General features: G+C 44.3%; 1 protein-coding gene across 9 annotated transcripts in view; it reads left to right on the forward strand.

The window, feature by feature from the left end:
* The window catches only part of LOC144685413 (serine/threonine-protein kinase Nek6-like), a 344,126-nt gene that overhangs the window by 276,578 nt on the left and 46,460 nt on the right, over positions 1-21,088 (forward strand). For all 9 annotated transcript variants that reach the window (XR_013577721.1, XM_078549868.1, XM_078549866.1 and 6 more), the window contains exon 8: positions 4,920-5,014. Coding sequence is in view for 8 of the 9 variants with exons in the window: in XM_078549868.1 (XP_078405994.1) it covers positions 4,920-5,014 (95 nt within the window). In the remaining variant the exon portion in view is untranslated. The remainder of the gene's footprint in view (positions 1-4,919; positions 5,015-21,088) is intronic.

Raw genomic sequence — 21,088 nt, forward strand, 5'->3', positions numbered from 1 at the left:
AAATTTTAACATGACAAATGTGGTCCGATTAACGAGTCATAACTGTATCTGCCTCCTAAGGCCATTGCAATTTGATTTGTAGGTTTACAGGATTTTTAGAAGCAAATTAAACAGTCAGAAGACATAAAATAATGAAAAAGGCAACCATGTCTATTAAAGGAAGGGGATTGTACTGGTGCCGAACTGTTTCATAGCACATATTCTGTTACAATGCCTTTACCAACAGCAGTTTAATTGCTGCAAAGAGTATTATACTTGAACAATTTCTTTATTAATAATACTCTCTGAAATGCTAACCTTGTCATATTGACTAATGTGGTGCATTTGTAGGCCCAAGATGATTAAATTGGAAGTCTTGTGCATTTTGCAAGAACAAGCTCATTATCAGAGATCCCCACATTATGTTGGACGGGTCATGAAAGAGATGTGGCTTGTCATTCTTTTATTAGGACACTTATTTCAAAATTAACATTTTCTCCATGAAATATAGACACAACTGCCCTTACACTTAAGGCAACCTTTGCCAGACGGTGGGTGCTCTGTACAATGCTGGGGACAGTAAAACCGTATCTTCAAAGAAGTCAAAAGTGGACGTAGGCTGCTCTGCAAACCTACTTTATAAACTTGAACGGCCTAATGCACAAATCTCAAATAAAGCATGGGGCGCACTCATCCACATCATAAACCCTGTCAAACCGCTTTGATCTAAGGCCATTTTCAGGGATTATTTAAGGCGACAATTTCAAATTGAACAAAGCCTTCTCTGGCCAACCAAACAAGTCTGTAGTAACGCGAAAGAGAGAAACACTGATTTTCAGTCTCGAAGACAGATTTTTATGAGTTTCTCATTCAATGACCCAAGAATCTGAAAAAAAAAGACCATATCCAATTTATAAACATTCACACAGAAGGGAAGGGCTGACCACTGGTTTGGTTTTCACGGTTTGTTATAAAAGAGCATGAGGTGTGGTTTCATCCATATTACTTTGACTACTTTTCACTAAATAGACCATTTTCTGATAATGTCACACAACTTAAATTTTATCAGCACGACTAATATAGATTACAGCTGATCAATATGATATTGATTGGAGAGTATAAGAAGCTACCTTAGCAATATACCCAATACAATCGCTTTGTTTGGCTGTTGTTCAGTTTTTCCAAATGTTTGCAGCCTAGTTTTTCTCGGCAAGTTTTAATCTAGAAGATTCCTTTCGCCATGATGTGGAAAACCTTTTAGCTCTAAGCTTAACCCACAAACTACTAATAGTTATTAACCCTTATTTTTGTGCTATGGGAAACTGAACCCAAGTGAAGCCAACCACCACTATCCTTAACAAAAACAAAAATACCTGGAAAAACTCAGCAGGTCTGGCAGCATCTGCGGAGAGGAACACAGTTAACGTTTCGAGTCCGTATGACTCTTCAACAGAACTAAGAAAAAATAGAAGAGAGGTGAAATATAAGCTGGTTTAAAGGGGGGTGGGACAGGTAGAGCTGGATAGAGGGCCAGTGATAGGTGAAGATAACCAAAAGATGTCATAGACAAAAGGACAAAGAGGTGTTGAAGGTGGTGATATTACTTATACCCTTAACCTTTATATTTTGCTTCTTCCCCCAGCTCTTATTTCTGTGCTCTCACTGTGATCACTGATTTAGGAACTGATAAGTTAACAACTCTTTCCTGCTAAGAATTCTGGATGTAATGAGGTCACCCAGCATTAACTCTTCCTGGGAGAACAATCTCTGACACCGTTTGGTATCACTTGTTCAGAATCCCAACTGGTACCCAATGTCGTGGGAGCACAGAAGGCTTGTGACAAAGTGCACAGGAACAGAAAGGCCGAAACGCTATACGGAGAGTAAAAAATGGACAGATAAGAGATTATTATGGTGGCTTGGAGCTCGTTCTCATTTAAGAATAATAAATATTTCCTCTTTATTATTCCTGTAAATTCAAACCATCCCATTTAATTGCATATTTCACAGATTTTATTTGATTTTATTTCCCCATTTTTATATTGCAAATTTTACAATTCGCATAAGTAATTATCATTCTTGCGAATTGCATGTGACACCCTTGTTATTATAAAATGTGCTTTGCCAAATAATTTTGTGCAGGATGGAATTCCTTCAGCAGTGTGAAGGGTGCTTACTTAGTAACCAATGCGATTTGCCTTTAAATACCAAAGGAGGATGATTGCAATCTTCCCCTTTCAGTTCAAAACACAGCTCCCTTTATGCATTCCTAATGCATTTTGGTAATTGTGTTTGTAAGAAAGGAGAACTCTCTTATAGTGCAGTATCATCCAGTGCTGCTGAAATGCCGATACAGTATCTCAAAAAGCTGCTGTAGGCATCCGTGGAGATATCTTGAGCATATGTGGCCTAAACCCCAAGAAGCTTGCTATCCTGCTGGGCCCCCTGGCTTGAGAGGGTTATATTCATGAATTGCAGAAGCTCAAATGAGCTGCAAATTTCCCTCTGGTGGTGGATATTTTTTAGAAATGTCCTGCTACCTGCAGTTAATTCACAGAATTATAAGAAATACAAGCAGATTTTCAACCGTCTGATTCAGTTTATCAGATATGCAGCCAAGTCAAATTTGCATCCTTCTTCTTTCAGCTTTTCCCATTTTATTTGGGTTTGCCACAATGCTATATGATTATCTTTCCCTATGTTCCCCCTGTTAGTCACCATTCTTCTTCCAACCCCGACGCATCGAAGTTTCTCACCAACACATCCTTCCCTCTGGTCTTAGGCCTTCCTCTTCTCCTTCTCGCAGCCCTTTCTCCATCACTCACCTCAACCACGTTTCCTCTCGCTCTCCGCAACAGATGACCAGACCGTTTCAATCTCTTCTTGGCTACTTTCTTCGATGATCGCACAATCTTCACTGTCCCCGATATAATCGTGTAATCCGCAGCGATACCTTTCACACTAATTAAATACAAGCTATTTGATGGCTTGTATTTGGATAGAAACAATATGGATAGAAACTTCTAAATTTGAATGGTGGTTGAATCTTCTGTTCCCAGTGTAATGCGTTTCACTACATTATGTGACATTGTTAACCAAGCTTTTTGGACCACACCAGGGAAAATGGAAAGAAGACAATGGTCAGTTTTATTTGGCTAACCCTCTGGGTGTCCTTTTGCAAAAGAAGAAATTCTATTTCTCTATTGTTAACCAAGTGGGCTATCGAAACATCAAATTTGGTAGCCCAGCAAAAATGTTTGAAGCCCGAGTCACTATAATGCAGTCTGCTAAGGCCTTGGGATTGCACTGTGGAGTAATCAGATGCAAACGCTTAACACGTTTGTCCGAAATTCCTCTGTCTGTTATCTTGGTGGAGGTGATAATCCTTTAAAAAGTTTTTATATCCATTCATGGAATGTGGGTGTCGCTGGCTAGGCCAGCATTTATTGCCCATCCCTAATTGCCCTTGAGAAACTGGCTAAGACATTTCAGAGTCAACCGCATTGCTGTGGATCTAGAATCACATGTAGGCCAGACCAGGTAAGGGTGGCAGATTTCCTTCCCCAAAGGACATTAGTGAACTAGGTGGTTTTTACAATAATTGACAATGGTTTTGTAGTCATAATTAGATTTTTAATGAATTTAAATTCAATGGTGGGATTTGAACCTGGATCCTCAGTGTTTTACCCTGTGTCTCTGGATTACTGATCCAGTGACAATACCGCCATGCCACCTCCTCCCCTTTGTGTGCGTTAACACCTGAATAAAAATAGCAAAGAGAAGAATTTCAGAGTAACATATTAAGCCATCATATGCAATTATTCCACAGGATTGATTCAAGGGCTGTCTAATCCTGGCTCAATTGTGCTGAAATTCCAAGGCTAGCATTACAATTTTTACTGGGAAAGAAAATCAATTACAGTGGTAAGCAAAGCATATGCTTCTCAGTGGGATAATAAGACCAGTAAAACAAGGATGGAATGTGCACAAATAGCAGACGATACACTAATACTTTGCTCATTTGTTTTAATCTTCCGGTATTGGTTAAAGATACCAGGGATTCATCAAAGAATTTCTTATTGCAACACTTTCTCATATTGCTTCATGATGCTTATTAAGTGGAAATTCCTTGGTTAATTTTCAATATCTACTGCCAAAATCCACACCAAGATTTTCTGCTCATCTCTTTAATGCCAAGGAGGTTTCTCTAGCTCCATCTACAGGACTGCAAGCTTTTGTCTGCAGCGAGAGAGGGTGCGGGGTGCAGGGGTGCGGGGTGCAGGGGTGCGGGGGAGGATTTCTTTATGTGCCAACTTTATCCCACTTCTCAGTAAAGCCGTTGAAAGTGTCTCTTCAGAAAAGCCTGATAGGGTTATACAAACAAACATCATTGACTTAATGCACGTCGGATTGAGATTTAATTTTTGTCACAGTTAAATCCAGCACGGGATTTTTTGTGACAAACCACGTGGCGTGTTTTGAAGGATGTGAAGATCAGAGCATATCTTCCATGTAACTGATAATAATCTCCAGTACGGGAAATAACTGATAGCGAGGTCTTGTTGTCCGGGGTTGCTGCTATCCGATAATGTACATCTTTTAAGCATGTACATCAGAAATATGACATAAAAACAAAAAACTGCGGATGCTGGAAATCCAAAACAAAAACAGAAACAGAAATACCTGGAAAAACTCAGCAGGTCTGGCAGCATCCAGCTGTGCTCTCCTCCGCCGATGCTGCCAGACCTGCTGAGTTTTTCCAGGTATTTCTGTTTCTGTTTTTGCTTCAGCAATATGACAGTTCACAATGGGTTAAATTAGCCTCCATAGAACATTTATCAGCACTGTTTGATTTATCTTGTTCTGTGCAGTGTTGAATTTATTGCTAATAAAACTGAGTGCCATAATGTTCTGTGATTTTTTTTTTGTTTAAATTACAGTTGGAACACCATACTATATGTCCCCAGAGAGAATACATGAAAACGGTTACAACTTCAAATCAGATATCTGGTCACTTGGTTGTTTATTGTACGAGGTAAGCCGGTTGTGTTCCTTCATCTGTTGTTTGAAATGTTAGATAATTCATGGAATTCAAATCAGTAGCATGTACGGCTTAACTCGGGAGACTTCTTGGTGCAGAGAGTGTTGCTGAAGCCTTTCATTCTTCAGTTTTTGATTCTAATCCAGACCAGACTAAAGCATTAATACACAATTTTTCTGTGATAATTATTGAAAGGTCTGAATAAATGATGGTGTGCAGTAAATTAGACGTGGAAACTAAGGTCAGAAGCAAGTTTCAAACCAGCACCAGCAGAAAAAAAATCCAAGGGACAAAACTACCCTCGGACACAACACTCATTTGGTAAAAACTCATGACAAGAGGCTACCGGTAAAAAATGGAAATGAGCAATTCCGAGATTAGGATTTTGGTCGAGGCTCATTTGTGGTCTTGTTAATTTTAAGGAAATGTTAGTTTCCACCAGAATGATACCAGGGCTAAAGAAGTTGAATCATGAGGACAGAGGGCATAGACTTGGCTTGTATTCCTTTGAACATAGAATATTAAGGGATAATCTAATTGAGATGTTTCAGATGATTAAAGGAGTTGAAAGGATAGAGAGAGGGGAGCTCTTTTCCTTTAGCTCTTGTGGGGCAGTGTCAAACAAAGCAGACATAATCTCAAAATTAGAGTTAGACTATCCCAGGGGGTATTTTAGAAAGTATTTCTTCACACGAAGAAGAGTGTAAATCTGGAACACTCTTCCCCAAAAATCTGTTGAGGTCGGTAAATTGAAATTTGAAGATCGGTAGATTTTTGTTAGGCAAGGGTATTTAAGGGCTACAGAACCAAGGCAGGTAGGTTGAGTTAAGATACGGATCAGCCATGATCTAAGCGAATGGTAAAATAGGCTTGAGGGGCTGAATGGCCTATTCTTGTTTCGAGATACACAATGATGCTTTGTCTTACTGCCGCCTCATTTATGTTAGTGGATGGAGAGGAAGCGGGCCATAAAATAGGGAATAAAGTCTTACCGTTGGAGGACCAGTGTTCCAAGTTTTGGGTAGTCCTTGGTCAGTGCTCTTCCAAAATTATGTAGGGGCCTCAATAAAATATTAAAACAGGAGTTAACCAGAGTTAGAACACTCAGCAAAATTTCTGTGTTAATCTTGCTGTCACCACCAATTAATCAACCTACCCACAAATCATGGATGATACAAACCAGGAGGCTTAGGGAGATACTAAAAGAAACCATTAGTTGCAATAGTGGAAAACAGGCATCCTATTCTCTTCCTAAGAACATAGGAAATAGGGAAGGGAATAGGCCATTCGATCCCAATGAGATCATAGTTGATCTGATTGTGGCCTTGACTCCATTTTACTGTCAGCCCACTGTAACCCTTGATTCCCTTGTAGATCAAAAATCTGCCTAACTAAGCCATAGATATAATCAATGACCCCGCCTTCACTGCTCACTGAGGTGGAGAATTCCCAAAGATTCATGACCCTCTAAGAGAAGAAATTCTTCCTCAACTCTATCTTAAACAGGAGACCCCTTATTCTGAAACTGTGCCCCCTAGTTCCAGATTCCCCCACAAGGGAAAACAACCTCTCAGAATCTACCCTGTCAAGCCCCCTCAGTATCTTATATATTTCAATAAGAGCATCTACCATTCTTCTAAACTCCAATGAGTATAGGCCCAACTCATTCAACCTTTCCTCATACGACGGCCCCTCATCCCAGGAATCAACCTAGTGAACCTCCTCCGATCTGCCTCCAATGCACCTTAAATAAGGAGACCAAAACTGTACACAGTACTCTAGGTGTGACCTCACCAACACCGTGTACAGTTGTAGCAAGACTTGTTCATTTAATTTCTGAAATGCTGAATCATTTACCACCCCTCACCCCCACCTGCCAGCTGGTTCCAGCCCTCCCCTCTATGGTACCGCCACTCACCTATATGGCAGTCAGCATCACTGGACTTCCATGATCAGGTGATAGATACTTCATTGAGCTCCAATATTTCTTCCCGGCCACAGTGACAAACTAGATTTAAATGATCATGGAAACAATTTTCCTAAAAACCCTATCACAGGTACTAAGGGCTTCCTATTGCAGCAATGCCCCTTCCCGCTGTGAGGGTTGATGCCCTAGGATCAAGCACAATTGCTTCACGAAGGAGGTGGAGAGGAGGGTCATCTGCTCCTTTTTGCATTCTGACAGTGGATTTTTCCCTTGCAGCTTCACAGAGCTGATGTGAAAAGCTAGAAATCAAACTCCTGTCCTGAGCGAAGCACGGGTCCAGAGAAACTAGATATTTTTGGGGTTATAGGTTTTAAAGAGAAGAGAACATTTGAGCAGGAAGATGAGCTCCTGAACCTCACAACAGTATCCTACTTTACAGTGGCGTACATCTCAATGCAGAGGCAGAAGAAACACATCAGATCTGGTCCTGTGCTTCCATTTTATATCAATACCATGAAAACTGCCTCAGTTCAGTTACATCTTGTTAGCATTAAAGACAGTGCTAGTGCCATTAACAGAGCACATGAGCAGTGTCTGGACTAGCTGTACATGCTCTATATTGGAAGGAACCTTTGTTGCTTTGGAACACTTATTTTAACTATCATTATGCACCAATAAGCAGTCTTCTGCTCAGTCTGCTTCCATCTAAATAAAATGAGCCTGTCATCATATTAAACCTTCCAATTTCTTTCCAGCTTATCACTGGCATACAATCGAGTATGATGTTTTTATAGAGAGAAAGGCCAATGTGAAAAAGGTTCTGTAGCCCTTAAAGGCTTTGTGACCCAATGACGCCAAGTTTAAAGTTTTTTTTTGATGCATTTGTGTACGTTGGTGTTAAGATGCTCCTGTTGGGACATAGAAGGCCTTTCTTCACTCCTGTCACCCATTGTTGGTATTAAGCGCTTCCAGGTTGGGTGAAATTTTGCAAGACCTTGGAAAATCATGGATTGGAAGATCAACAGAAATCGTAGGCAATATATTAGCCATTTTCTAATCCACTGTCCACTGTATGAGGCCTGACTGTTGGCAGGTGATCTTGGAAAGTTTTGTAGCTCAGAACAGCAGATGTTCTTTTTTGCTGTGATCTCACAATCGCCTAGTGGTTTCTCTAAATCGAATTTAGAACCAAGATAGGGGCAGTGTCAAACATGGCCTCTATTCACTCGGGACTTGGTTGAAAATTCCCAAATCCATTTTTTTTGGAAATCATTAAGTACAGAGAGAGACGACATTTATCACTTTAGATTGGGCTGGGACTCATGCCCAAACCCAGATGATTAAAGATCATTTTCCCAACCCAATTCCAATCAATCCAATAGATTTGAAAGTTTAATTCCATCAGCTGCAATTTTGGCTATGAGAATTGGTTAGCAGACAGGAAACAGAGAGTAGGAATAAATGGGTCTTTATCCCAATGGCAGGCAGTGACCAGCGGTGTACCGCAGGGTCAGTGCCTGGGCCCCAGCTATTCATTATTTGGATGAGGGAACCAAATGTAATATTTCCAAATTTGCTGAAAACACAAAACTGGATGGGAATGTTAGCAGTGAGGAGGCTGTTAAGAGGCTTCAAAGCAATTTAACAAGTTGAGTGAGTGGGCAAAACCATGGCATATGCAGTATAAAGTGGATAAGTGTGAAATTATCCACTTTGGTAGGAAAAACAGATGGCAGAGTATTATGTAAATGGTGATAATTTGGGAAATGTTGATGTACAAAGGGACCTGGGTGTCCTTGTACACCAATCACTGAAAGCAAACATGCAGGTGCAGCAAGCAGTTAAGGCGGCAAATGGTATGTTGGCCTTCATTGCAAGGGGACTTGTACAGGAGCAAGGATGTCTCACTGCAGCTGTACAGTGCCTTGGTGAGACCACATCTGGAGTAGTGCGTACAGTTTTGGTCTCCTTACACAATAAAGAATACACTTGTCATTGAGGAAGTGCAGCAAAGGGTCACCAGGCTGATTCCTGGGATGGGAGGATTGTCGGTGTGAGGAGAGATTGGGCCAACTAGGCCAGTACTCACTGGAGTTTAGAAGAGTGAGAGGGGGTTTCATTGAAACGTATAAAATTCTGACAAGGCTGGACAGACAGGATGCAGGGATGATGTTTCCTCTGACTGGCGGGGAGAGTCCAGAACAAGGGGTCATGGTATCAGGATATGGGGTAGGCCATTTAGGACTGAGATGAGGAGAAACTTCTTCACTCAGGGGGTGGTGAACCTGTGGAATTCTCTACCACAGAGGCTGTGGAGGCCAAGTTACTGGATATATTTAAGAAGGAAATGGATAGATTTCTGGACTCTCAAGGCATCAAGGGGTATGGAGAAAGAACAGTAGTACAGCGTTGAGATAGAGGATCAGCCATGATCATATTGAATGGCGGAGCAGGCTCGAAGGGCCAAATGACCTACTCCTGCTCCTAGTTTCTATGTTTGTCTATTCTGAGCTTGGTCAACAGTTTTATTGTGTTACCTGAAAGAAAGACATACGATCAAGTTCAATGGGGGTTAAATTAGATAATCACCAAGAATGGGTGCAGAGATCGTGAATAACTTGCGTCCATTGTTTGCAATGCAGGTGGGACACCAGCTCAATCCCATGATTGCCTTTTGCAGCCAGCACTAACTGCAATGTTCATGGGCTGCGTACATCAGCAGAGGGTCCAACACGGTGAGTGGCTAGCACTGTTTAAAGCTAGCCTGCACCTCTTAAAGGGGTGGTGCTGATATAGCTCAGATTATTCTGAATATGGTGCTGTGGAAGATTCAGCAATGGTTGACCATGGAAGAGTGGGTGGTCCAAAGTTTTTGGAAGCTGCAAGATTTGGGTCTTGGTAAAGGAGGGGGAAAGAAGATGTCCTGTAACCTTCTGGAGGCTGGAGGCTCTCCAGGCACTAATGCAGAAAGCAATGTTAAGATTAGAGATTGAGGTCAATGTCAGGGGTGTAGCCCCAAGGGCCTGAGGGTAGTGAAGTGTCAGACCTCATACCTAACATTCATATGCATTACCTCCCCCTCACACATTTAACACTGTTGCAAGGCTCACTTCCTTTCTTCTTGTCAGAGAATGCGGTGCACAACAGGAGGCAGCAGGAATTAACGGGAAGTGGAGGGACATTCCTGCCTGTTTTAATCCCCATGGAGGAGACAGTGCTGCCCTTTAAGAGAGGGGGCATTGCTGGGAGCCCTTGTACCCCCTCCTTGCCCTGCTCCATGTGGCCTCCGCTCATTCTCCCAGTCAGGTTCAATCCAAGATGAAACCCTAAAAGGTCACCTCTGTCTGGAAGCAACTGATTTGTGCATAAGCCTTATTTTCAATTTACAAAAGTACTTTGGCACCAGCCAGACCACTTTATGTAGACTATCGGAGTTTGAATGGCTTGGAAAGGCATCCAGACTGCATAGAATTGTAGCAACAGCCAGAAGATCTAATCCAGAAACTTACCCATAAGTAGTTGAAGAACCCTTTAAACAGCACTATTATCGGGTTCTTCATGCGTTTGAATCAGTGTTCGCCGTGTGGTTAAGAGAGGGTAGAGGCTGCAGCATGGCAAAATGGCAACTCTGGCATATGCTGCCAGTGGTCATTAGCTGCAATGGCACAAACCTCTTTATAAACATGGGGCTGAATTTTGCCCTCGATGGGCGGGTGGGCCCGATCGACTTGGCGGCGGGTGGGGAGATGATCCCCGCCGGAGAAGTGGGCCCCGCTGCCATTTTAAGTCGGTGGGCCAATTAAGGCCCGCCCAGCGTGACGTCCGGCAGGAAGCGCTATGTGCTCCCTGTGCGGGCAGGAGGGGGGGATTCCCCAAAAACGAGGGTGCGCTCTTTCACGCATGCGCACGATTGAGCGCACATCCCCCTGAGGCTAAGTGCAGCCTCAGGGAGATCACTGAAAGTCCGTGAAACATTAAAAATAGAAAAATAAAAAAAAATCATTAACATGTCTCCCTCATGTGACAATGTCACACAAAATGGGACATGTTAATAAAGTGCACAAAAACTTTATTGAACTTTTAAAATTCTGATATCAAACCTCATCCCGCCAGTGAATGAGGTTTGTTAAAAAATTGCTTACCCGCCTGCCCGTTGGGCCCGTGCGCCGAGCCGAAGTTCACACGGGCCCCTCAAAATCCTCGTCAGTTAGTGACTTAATGGCCTTAACAAGGCCTTTAATGAATGGCGGGCGTGTGTCGCACTGCATAGCGCGCCCGCCGACATAAACATCGTAATGCTGCCTGCTGACTTCGGGACGCTCGCACGATGTCAGCGCGCGATATTTTAAGCGCTGACTTGCGGGCTCCGCCTCCCACACGCCAGCCAGAAGATTCAGCCCCATGGTGTCTGGTACACTCCTCGCTGGAATAGCCTGCACACGTTGCGAACACCATTTTGGCAGTTTAATGGGCCTTGCAGTACCCAAATGATGGGCATTCGAGAGCCCAATTTCTCCCCCGTTATGTTTGGTCAAGTGAACTCATCAAGAATGGCAAAACACTCTTATCTGAAGGAACCAACAGCATGGGATTTTCTGGTTGGTGGAAATCTAGCGCATCTTTGGAAGGGCAGAAACTTTAGCGTCCACAAGGATGTGCCTTGAATAATTCTCTGGGGTCAGGTTGTTTTGTACAATTGAGGTCAGCATCTCGAACTCTGGTAGCGGATCCACTTCAGGGCAGCAGAGACACACTGTGGCAGGCCTTATACACCTGGCGTGGTTTGGCAGGGTTGGTGCCCTCTGGTTCAGCTAAAGAGGGTGAGCAAACTCCTGGCCAAATTCTTTTAAAAGTCACAGGAATGGGGAATTAATACCAAATTTAAATCTCTTCCATCACACACAGCAATGCTGGACGCCAAGACGAGGTTGATGTCTCTTGTACCCTGCATTGCTTAAGCAGCTCATTATGGTATGCTGGCCCTTATTTGTGCCCTTGTATTAAACTCAATGGCCTGAATCTTCTGGTCGGCGTGTGGGGGGTGGGCCCTGCTCGCCGATGGGTAAAATGACGCGCGGTGATGTCGGGCGGGCATGTGTCCTGACATCACCGCGCATCATTCCGATCTTCAGTTCAGCTGCGCACCCGCCGAACTGTCAAAGGCCTATTAAGGCCTTTTTAATAGCAATTGAAATAATTAACAGGGCTGCCCGTCTGACCTTAAGGTTGGCGGGGGGCAGGTGAAGAGCCCAGGCGGCCTTCGCATTTTTCATGGAACCTCATCCACGGGTGGGACGAGGTCTCATGAAGGGTTTGTAAATGTAGTAAAAATTTTTATTAAAATTCATTGACATGTCCCAGCTCATGGGACAATCTGAATAATTTTTGCTCTTTATTTCAATTTTTCGTTACCAACTTAATCTCCCTGAGGCAGCTCCGTGCTACGTGTGAGAGAGAGAGCGCAGACCCCGACTCCCCCTCCTCCCACCCCCCTCCCCCCCGCCCGCACAGGGAGCGCCGAGCGCTCCCGGGTGTTCGTCACGCTGAGTGGGCCTTCATCGGCCGGCCCATGTAAGATGGCGGTGATCGGCTGCGATCCCGCCCGTGCCCGCCCGACGGGTAGGGAATTCTACCCAATGTGCTTTCTGGCAGCGCTGCTGGCATTGAGCAGGGCCCTGGCCTAATTCAGGTAGAAAATCTAACCCAAGGAGTCTAACTGGACAAAACCTAAGGAACAAAGAGCTGTGCATCACTTGTATTATCCAGATTCTTAAATGGGCAGAATTTGTACCTCATCGGGCTGGGGGCTGGGGGCTGGGTGATGGGGGCTGGGGGCTGGGGGATGGGGGTGGGGGCTGGGGCTGGGGGCTGGGGGATGGGGGCTGGGGGATGGGGGATGGGGGCTGGGGGATGGGGGCGGGGGGGCTGGGGGATGGGGGATGGGGGATGGGGGCTGGGGGTTGGGGGATGGGGGCGGGGGATGGGGGCTGGGGGATGGGGCTGGGGGATGGGGGAAGGGGGAAGGGGGAAGGGGGCTGGGGGTGGGGGATGGGGGCTGGGGGATGGGGGCTGAGGAATGGGGGATGGGGGCTGGGGGTTGGGGGATGGGGGCAGGGGGGCTGGGGGATGGGGGCTGAGGAATGGGGGATGGGGGCTGGGGGTTGGGGGATGGGGGCAGGGGGGCTGGGGGATGGGGGCTGGGGGTTGGGGGCTGGGGGCTGGGGATGGGGGCTGGGGGTTGGGGGATGGGGGCTGGGGAATGGGGGATGGGGGCTGGGGGTTGGGGGGTGGGGGCAGGGGGGCTGGGAGATGGGGGATGGGGGCTGGGGGTGAGGGATGGGGCTGGGGGATGGGGCTGGGGGATGGGGGATGGGGGCGGGTCCATGAGCAGCCACGAAACCGACCAATTAACAGGCAGGCAGCATGAAAGGCGCTCAAAGCCTCAGCATTGACAGGGTGGGGGGTGGTGGGAGGAGCGCGAGTGCTGAAGTTTGCTTGGGTTGGGCACACGTCCAACTAACAAAGGAAGAATTCTGCCCATATAGAGAGATTATACTGTGGGACACAATGCCAACTGCACATAACTCTTTGGCCAAGAGATAGAATTGCCTCACTAACTCCTGACCAAACCAACAGACACTCTCACCTAATGAAGTCAAATCTCTTGGCCTTCTCTACATTCCCCTGTGTCCTTATTGCAACTTACTGTCCCAGTCCTCTCCAGCACAATCCCTTATAGTGATGGTTTAAAAACTCAATATATTTAGACTCATGGGGCAGAATTTTCTGTCTGTTGGGCGGGTGGGCCCGACCCAATCTCCGGCGGGTGGGGAGACGATCCCCGCCAGAGAAGCGGGCCCCGCCGCCATTTTATGTGGGTGGGCCAATTAAGGCCCGCCCAGCGTGATGTTCAGCGGGAAATGCTATGCGCTCCCTGTGCGGGTGGGGGGGGATTCCCCAAATGCGAGAGTCGCTCTTTCATGCATGCGCACGGAGGAGTGCACATCTCCCTGAGGCTAAGTGCTGCCTCAGGGAGATCGCTGACACTTTTAAAAATATGAAAAATAGAAAAAAAAAATTCCCTAACATGTCCCCCTCAGGTAACAATGTCACATGAGATGGGACATGTTCATAATTTACACTATAACTTTATTAAACTTTTTAGAACTCTGCATGAAACTTCATCCCGCCGCTGGATGAGGTTTCATGTTTTCTCTATTTGCCGCCGGGGCTCCTGGCCTGCCCACCAACCTTAAAGTTGGACAGGCAGGTCCTTTAATTGTATAATTAAATTGATTCTGTCAATGGCCTCAATTGGCCATTGACAGGTCGGTGTGCCCACAGCTGATTTTGCTGAGTCCCCGCCTTCCTGAAAATTTAAATGGGGCGGGATGATGTTGGGGTTCCGCCCAATGACATTCCGCGTCATTTTACACATTGGCGAGTGGGCCCCACCCACTGCTCACCGACGGCAAAATTCTGCCCATGAACTCATAGACGTCTACAGCACAGAAGGAGGCTGTTCAGTCCATCGTGCCCACGCCAGTCAGCTGATATCTGACTACTCTAATCCCATTTTCCAGCACATGCCCCATAGCCCTGGAGGCTACGGCAACGCAAGTGAATACTTCTAAATACTTCTTAAATGTTACAAGAACCACCCTTTCAGGCAGTGAGTTCCAGACTCCCACCACCCTCTGGGTGAAAAAATTTCTCCTCAACTCCCCTCTTAGCCTTCTACCTCTTACCTTAAATCTTTGCCCCCTGGTTAGAGACCCGTCTGCTAATGGGAAAAGTGCCTTCCTATCCACCCTATCCATGTCCCTCATAATCTTATACACCTCTATCAGGTCCCCTCTTGACCTTCGCTGCTCCAAGGAGAACAACCCCAACCTATCCAATCTTTCCTCATAGCTCAGAGCCTCCAGCCCAGGCAGTATCCTCAATGAAATAAACATCTGGTTAAAGGCTTTGCGCAAAAATAACCTAAGTAACACATTTTAAAAATAAAATTGGACAACGTTTGAAGCTTCATTTTAGCATCCCCAATTATTGTGCTCCATCGAATGATCTAAGACATCATCCACGATGCGATATGAAAGAATCTAACGTGTAAATATGAAGAAAATGAGAGACCATTGCTTCAGTTAATTGTATCACTCGGTGTTGGAGGGACACCACTGAGACTCCTCATCTGTGTACTGAGTGCTGTTGCCTTATGTTGCTATGAGCCCACGCAACACACGAACTCCAAGAAGGCTGTACACAAGCTTACAGCTAACACAACATTGATTTTCAATCAAGCCTTTCCTCAAATTGAATCCTCATCTCCTAAAACTAAATGCTTGTTTAACATATTTCATGGACTGCAGTTGGTGAATTAGCGGGACAGGGTGTCCGCTCAAGTGGAGCTGATTTATGTGCGGGCGGTGAGTAAAGGTTGTCTGGTTTATACTTAGAGAAAGAAATATTGGTGCTGGGAGCTGAATGAAAATCAATGTAAACCCTGCCTGTGGGACCTGAGCTGTTGTGGGAATAGTCCATCACAGTCTGAAAATAACAGCCCCTCCTCAACTTAGACTCGAGAGGAGAAAAATCTGGAAATTGATTCCTCTGTGCTGCTGTGCATTTTTTATAATTCAATAAGCAATACAGGGCTGTCTGAAAATGGATTACCGGTTCCATCAACACAGACAAAATAAGATGTATAGAGATACCCACAGATACAGATTAATACCAAAATGCACTTAGATAGACAAGAACAGTTATAAAGATAGGTGAACTTAAACAGATACTTAAGTTCAATTCTGAGATGCGTGCAAATCTGACAGCACTAACAGTGGAGGTAGATGGTTTAGCTTAATGCTAGGATTAGTGTTTTACAGTTAGGATCATTGAATGATTCTCGATGAAAATTCTCAACTGATTTTATATGCCACTGTATCAAGAAACAGAGGACCAACTGTGATTGGGGTGTTACTATTTTTGAATTGATTTTCTAATCTGTGGGTTTTCATGGAAACCAAACATTATCCAAAACCTTGAGTTGTTTATTTGCTTCAGATAGGAGCATAAGAACAAGAATAGGCCATTTAGCCCCTCACGCCAGTTCCACCAGTCAATGCGATCATAGCTGACCTGTGACCTAACTCCATACACCTGCCTTTACCTCACATCCCTTTAATACTTTTGGTTAACCAACAGCGATCAATTTCACCTTTAAAATTAACAATTGACATTGCATCAACTGCTATTTGCAGAAGAGAATTCTGAACTACCACCACACTTTTCATGTAGAATTGTTTTCAAACTTCTCTCCTGAAAGGCCCGGCACTAATTTTTAGGCTATGTCCCCGAGTCCTAGACTCTCCAACCAGTAGAAGTAGTTTTTCTTCATCAAACCTATCAGTTCCCCTTAATAACTTGAAAACTTTGATCAAATCAACCTTCTAAATTCCAGGCAATACAATCCTAGTTTGTGTATTCTCTCTTTGGAGTCTAGGTATCTTTCTGGTAAATCTATGCTGCATTCCCCTCAATATTCTTCCTAAGGTGTGGTGCTCAGAACTGCTTACTGTACTCTAGGTGTGGACTAACTAGGGCTTTGTATAGCAATAGCGTAACTTCTAGCCCCTTGTATTCTAGTGCTCCAGCTATAAATCCATTAGTCTCTTTGATTATTTTCTGTACCTGTCCATGGCATTTTAATAATCTGTGTACATGCACCCCACCAAGCCTCTTTGGATCTGCAGCGTTTCTAGCTTTTCACCGTTTAGAAAGTGCTCTGATCGATCCTTTCAAAGTCCAAAGTGGATGACCTTACTCTTACCTCCATTGAAATTCATTTGCCACAGTTTTGCCCATTCACTTAAAATTAAAAAGGGATATTATTAGATTATGCTTCCATCTACACTGCTTACTATGCCACCTATCCTTGTGTTATCGGCAAACATGGAGTGTGACTCTCTATCCCATCATGTAAGTCATTAATAAATATAGCAAATAGTTGAGGCCCCAACACAGCTCCCTATGGGACACCACTAGTCACATCCTACCAATTAGAATGCCCGCTCATTACCCCTATATTCTATTTCTTACCACTCAGCCAATTTCCTAACCAGGTCAATAATCTGCTTTCAATTCCATGAGCTTCAACTTTAGCTAAGTCTTTATCAGGAAATTTAATGGATGTCTTCTGGAAGTCCATACAAAAAAGATCCATACATATTCCTCTGCTCACTACTTTAGTCACTTTGACAAAAAATTCAATCAGGCATCACCTACCCATAAAAAAATACCTCTTTAATCAGCTGACAATTTTCAAGGTATTCTGATACTATTTTTGATGAAAAACTGACCACTGTATAACTTATTACTGAGAAATACTAAGCTTGGATTACGATTTCTATAGGATGGGAGTGCGTATGAATTATACATTAGAATTCGGGATATATCTATTGAAACTATGGGCAGAATTTCACGCGTGTCAGGCAGGCCCGGCGGGGGTTGGGCAGGGGCGATCGGGACCGGACTGCGATTTCACACTGGTGAAACACGAGCGGCAGCGCCGAGTACTGCCTGTGTGGCGGGGGAGGGGAGGTGGGGAGGGGAGGCAGGGGAGGGGAGCGAGTGGGCTGAGCGCGAACTTGGTGCATGCATGTGGGTGAGCGCTTGAAAATCTCCCCGAGGCACAGAGCTGTCACATGAACAGGGACACGTTATCAATTACATTTTAAATCATGTATTTAGTTTTTATTTTTCTTTTGGAAACCTCATCCCACCCATGGATGAGGTTTCCAAAACATGCAAAGGCCGCTTGTCCTTTTTACCTGCCCGCCAACCGTGAGGTTGGACGGGCAGCGGAAAATGTAAGTTAATTGATTATTTAATGGCCTTAACAGGCCTTTTAATTGTTGGCGGGCACACTGCCACTGTCGGCACACTCGGCGTACGCCAATGCGCATCATTTCCCACTCGAGCGGGTCAGACACGCGCCCACCCGCCAAGTGAGAAATTCTGCCCTGTGTTGTATTGCAGCATTGTACACTGAAACTGGACAATAGGTTCCTTTAACACTCCCAACTTTTAAATCTATTACAATTTCTAGTTATGTTTTCTGGCATGAAGTAATTGCACCTCAAAAAGCACATCAAAACCACATGTACAGGTAACATTGAATGATATCCAATCACAATAATTAGGAACTGTTGACACCTTTGTGTAGTGTATGTTTCTTCTCATGTTTCATTTGGCTTAATGCTCCATATCACATCGCCAACTTTAAGCCAACAGGTAGTGTACAGTACCTAGCGCCCAACCATGTTGCTGTGTGACCATTTGTAATTCATACATGTGAATAATGTGAGTCCACCCTCTTTGATTTCTTCTTTCTCCATTAGTTATGGAATTTGCCTCCATACAGTTGTCTCCAGATGCTTCCAAATGAGATCAGGAGCTCACCCCATGAGGAACCTACAGTCTGAACACTAACGAGACAATGTAACAGCCTACTACACTGTGGTCCAGGCTGTCAACAGTTACAAACAACCGTATCTTACATTTGATGTTTGACATTTCATGCACATTAAATTCCATGGTGGATTATTTCCATCATAGCAACAGTGGCATTAGGAACCAGTGTTCCTTAATGAACTGGACACAAGCAACAAAGATAAATTAGTTCCAGCAATTTATTTTGTAGTCAATTATTCAAAACATCCCACATAGGACTTCACATCTTTGAATTAATAATCAGATCTGGATAAGTTTAATCTTTGTCAGAGCTTATAAATTCACTTATTTTTCATGACCAAGACTTCACAAGCCCAAGTTTGCTTAAAAATTGGTTTTGAGTTTTATTAATATATTATGATCTAATAAATCTGATATTTGTTCAGGCATGGAATTAACCTCAATCACATCCCATTCTAGACATGCTGGTGTGAGTTACCGGGCAACAGAAAACCTCAACTGATGGTTTGTGATTGTTTTCTCCCGCTGTTCTAGTTTCACAGAAAGCTAAATAAGTAGTAAACATAGAATTTAAATCCTGTAAACCACCTTAATAATCGTGCTTTACACGAAACATGATGATCACTTGTAAGGCTGCCTTATCCAGCCTTATAATGCCTATTTAAGCATGGAGTATGTTACCTGCACAGAGGTGCTGCCATAAAAGATAGCACACCTGAAAACTGTAAAAATAAAACTTCACGTGCACATGCAGTTCATGTATTACTTTGAAACATTTTAGATAAACCTCATCCTGTTTTGGTGACACAGTTATGTTGGAGGTGATCTAATTCGTGACGGTTTTTACTGAACTTGTGACTTACCGAGCTGTTTTATAAGACCTTTCAAGGTTTAGTAAGCTGCTGGTCAGACTAAACATCGCAAATCTATGTTATAGTCAGCTTCCAATGTAAATTATTTACATTTCTATCTGATGTTTCGCTCTTTTTATACCGTGAATCATTTTCAATAAACTTATTAGGTGCATCCAAACTAAATTGAAAATGCTGTGTACACAACTCATTCAACAGTCATGGACCACATCAATGGGGTTTGGACCAGTCATGGACCACATCAATGGGGTTAGACCAGTTTTGGACCATATCAATGGGGCTTGGACCAGTCATGGACCACATCAATGGGGTTAGACCAGTTTTGGACCACATCAATGGGGCTTGGACCAGTCATGGACCACATCAATGGGGTTTGGACCAGTCGTGGACCATATCAATGGGGTTAGACCAGTCATGGACTATATCAATGGGGTTTGGACCAGTCAGGGACCACATCAATGGGGTTTGGACCAGTCATGGACCAGAACAATGGGGTTTGAACCAGTCATGGACCACATCAATGGGGTTTGGACCAGTCATGGACCAGAACAATGGGGTTTGAACTAGTCATGGACCACATTAATGGGGTTTGGACCGGTCATGGACCGAACAACGGGGTTTGGACCAGTCATGGACCACATCAATGGGGTTTGGACCAGTCATGGACCAGAACAATGGGGTTTGGACCAGTCATGGACCACATCTATGGGGTTTGGACCAGTCAGGGACCACATCAACGGGGCTTGAACTAGTCATGAACTACATAATGGGGTTTGGACCATTCATGGACCAGATCAACGGGGTTTGGACCAGTCATGGACCACATCAATGGGGTTTGAACCACCATGGATCACATCAACAGGGATTAGACCAGTCATGGACCACATCAATGGGGTTGGACCAGTCATGGACCATATCAATGGGGTTTGGACCAGTCATGGACTACATCAATGGGGTTTGGACCAGTCAGGGACCACATCAATGGGGCTTGAACTAGTCATGAACCACATAATGGGGTTTGGACCATTCATGGACCAGATCAACGGAGTTTGGACCAGTCACGGACCACATCAATGGGGTTTGAACCATCATGGATCACATCAACAGGGATTAGACCAGTCATGGACCACATCAATGGGGTTTGAACCATCATGGATCACATCAACAGGGATTAGACCAGTCATGGACCACATCAACAGGGCTTGCAATTTGCAATAAATCTATAGGCCCAAGTTGGGTCTATGCACAACGACATTGTCATTTTGGCTTCTAAATAGCAATAAAATTTTAGACATTTGGACTTCATCACCACTGAGTAAATAGATAATTATCGTTGGTTTAATACCTTAAAGATTACAGTAGCGATGTTTCTCCAAAGGTTTACAATATTTAAACCTTTGGGAAGCCGAACATGGTCGAAAAGGTCCTAGATTCAAATATGTAGAAATTCACCATGAGGGCAAAGCAAGTGGTATCAGGTTTGTCTCCTGTTCAACACGATACCCATTATTCAGATCCCGATCAGTCAATAAAACTGAATATGGGAAGGGGAGTATAACACATGGCCAATCTGATCCAATATTTTTTCCTATTTTTTGTATCACCGCCCAAGTCATATTTCCACCCATAGATTCTGGCTTTCAGCTGGATCTCCCCACCCTGCAAAGTTTAGGATCTGACTGCTGGAGGCCTCTCCAGCTCCCCAGCATGTAGGATACTTCCTCACCATGGGGTAGACAGCAGGTCACCCAGTCCCCTACTCAGCTGTTGGGTCAGGAGTGCTTTTTGCAGGCATTT

Source organism: Cetorhinus maximus, chromosome 10, assembly GCF_964194155.1.
Source record: "Cetorhinus maximus chromosome 10, sCetMax3.hap1.1, whole genome shotgun sequence".
NCBI classification, from domain to species: Eukaryota; Metazoa; Chordata; class Chondrichthyes; order Lamniformes; family Cetorhinidae; genus Cetorhinus; species Cetorhinus maximus.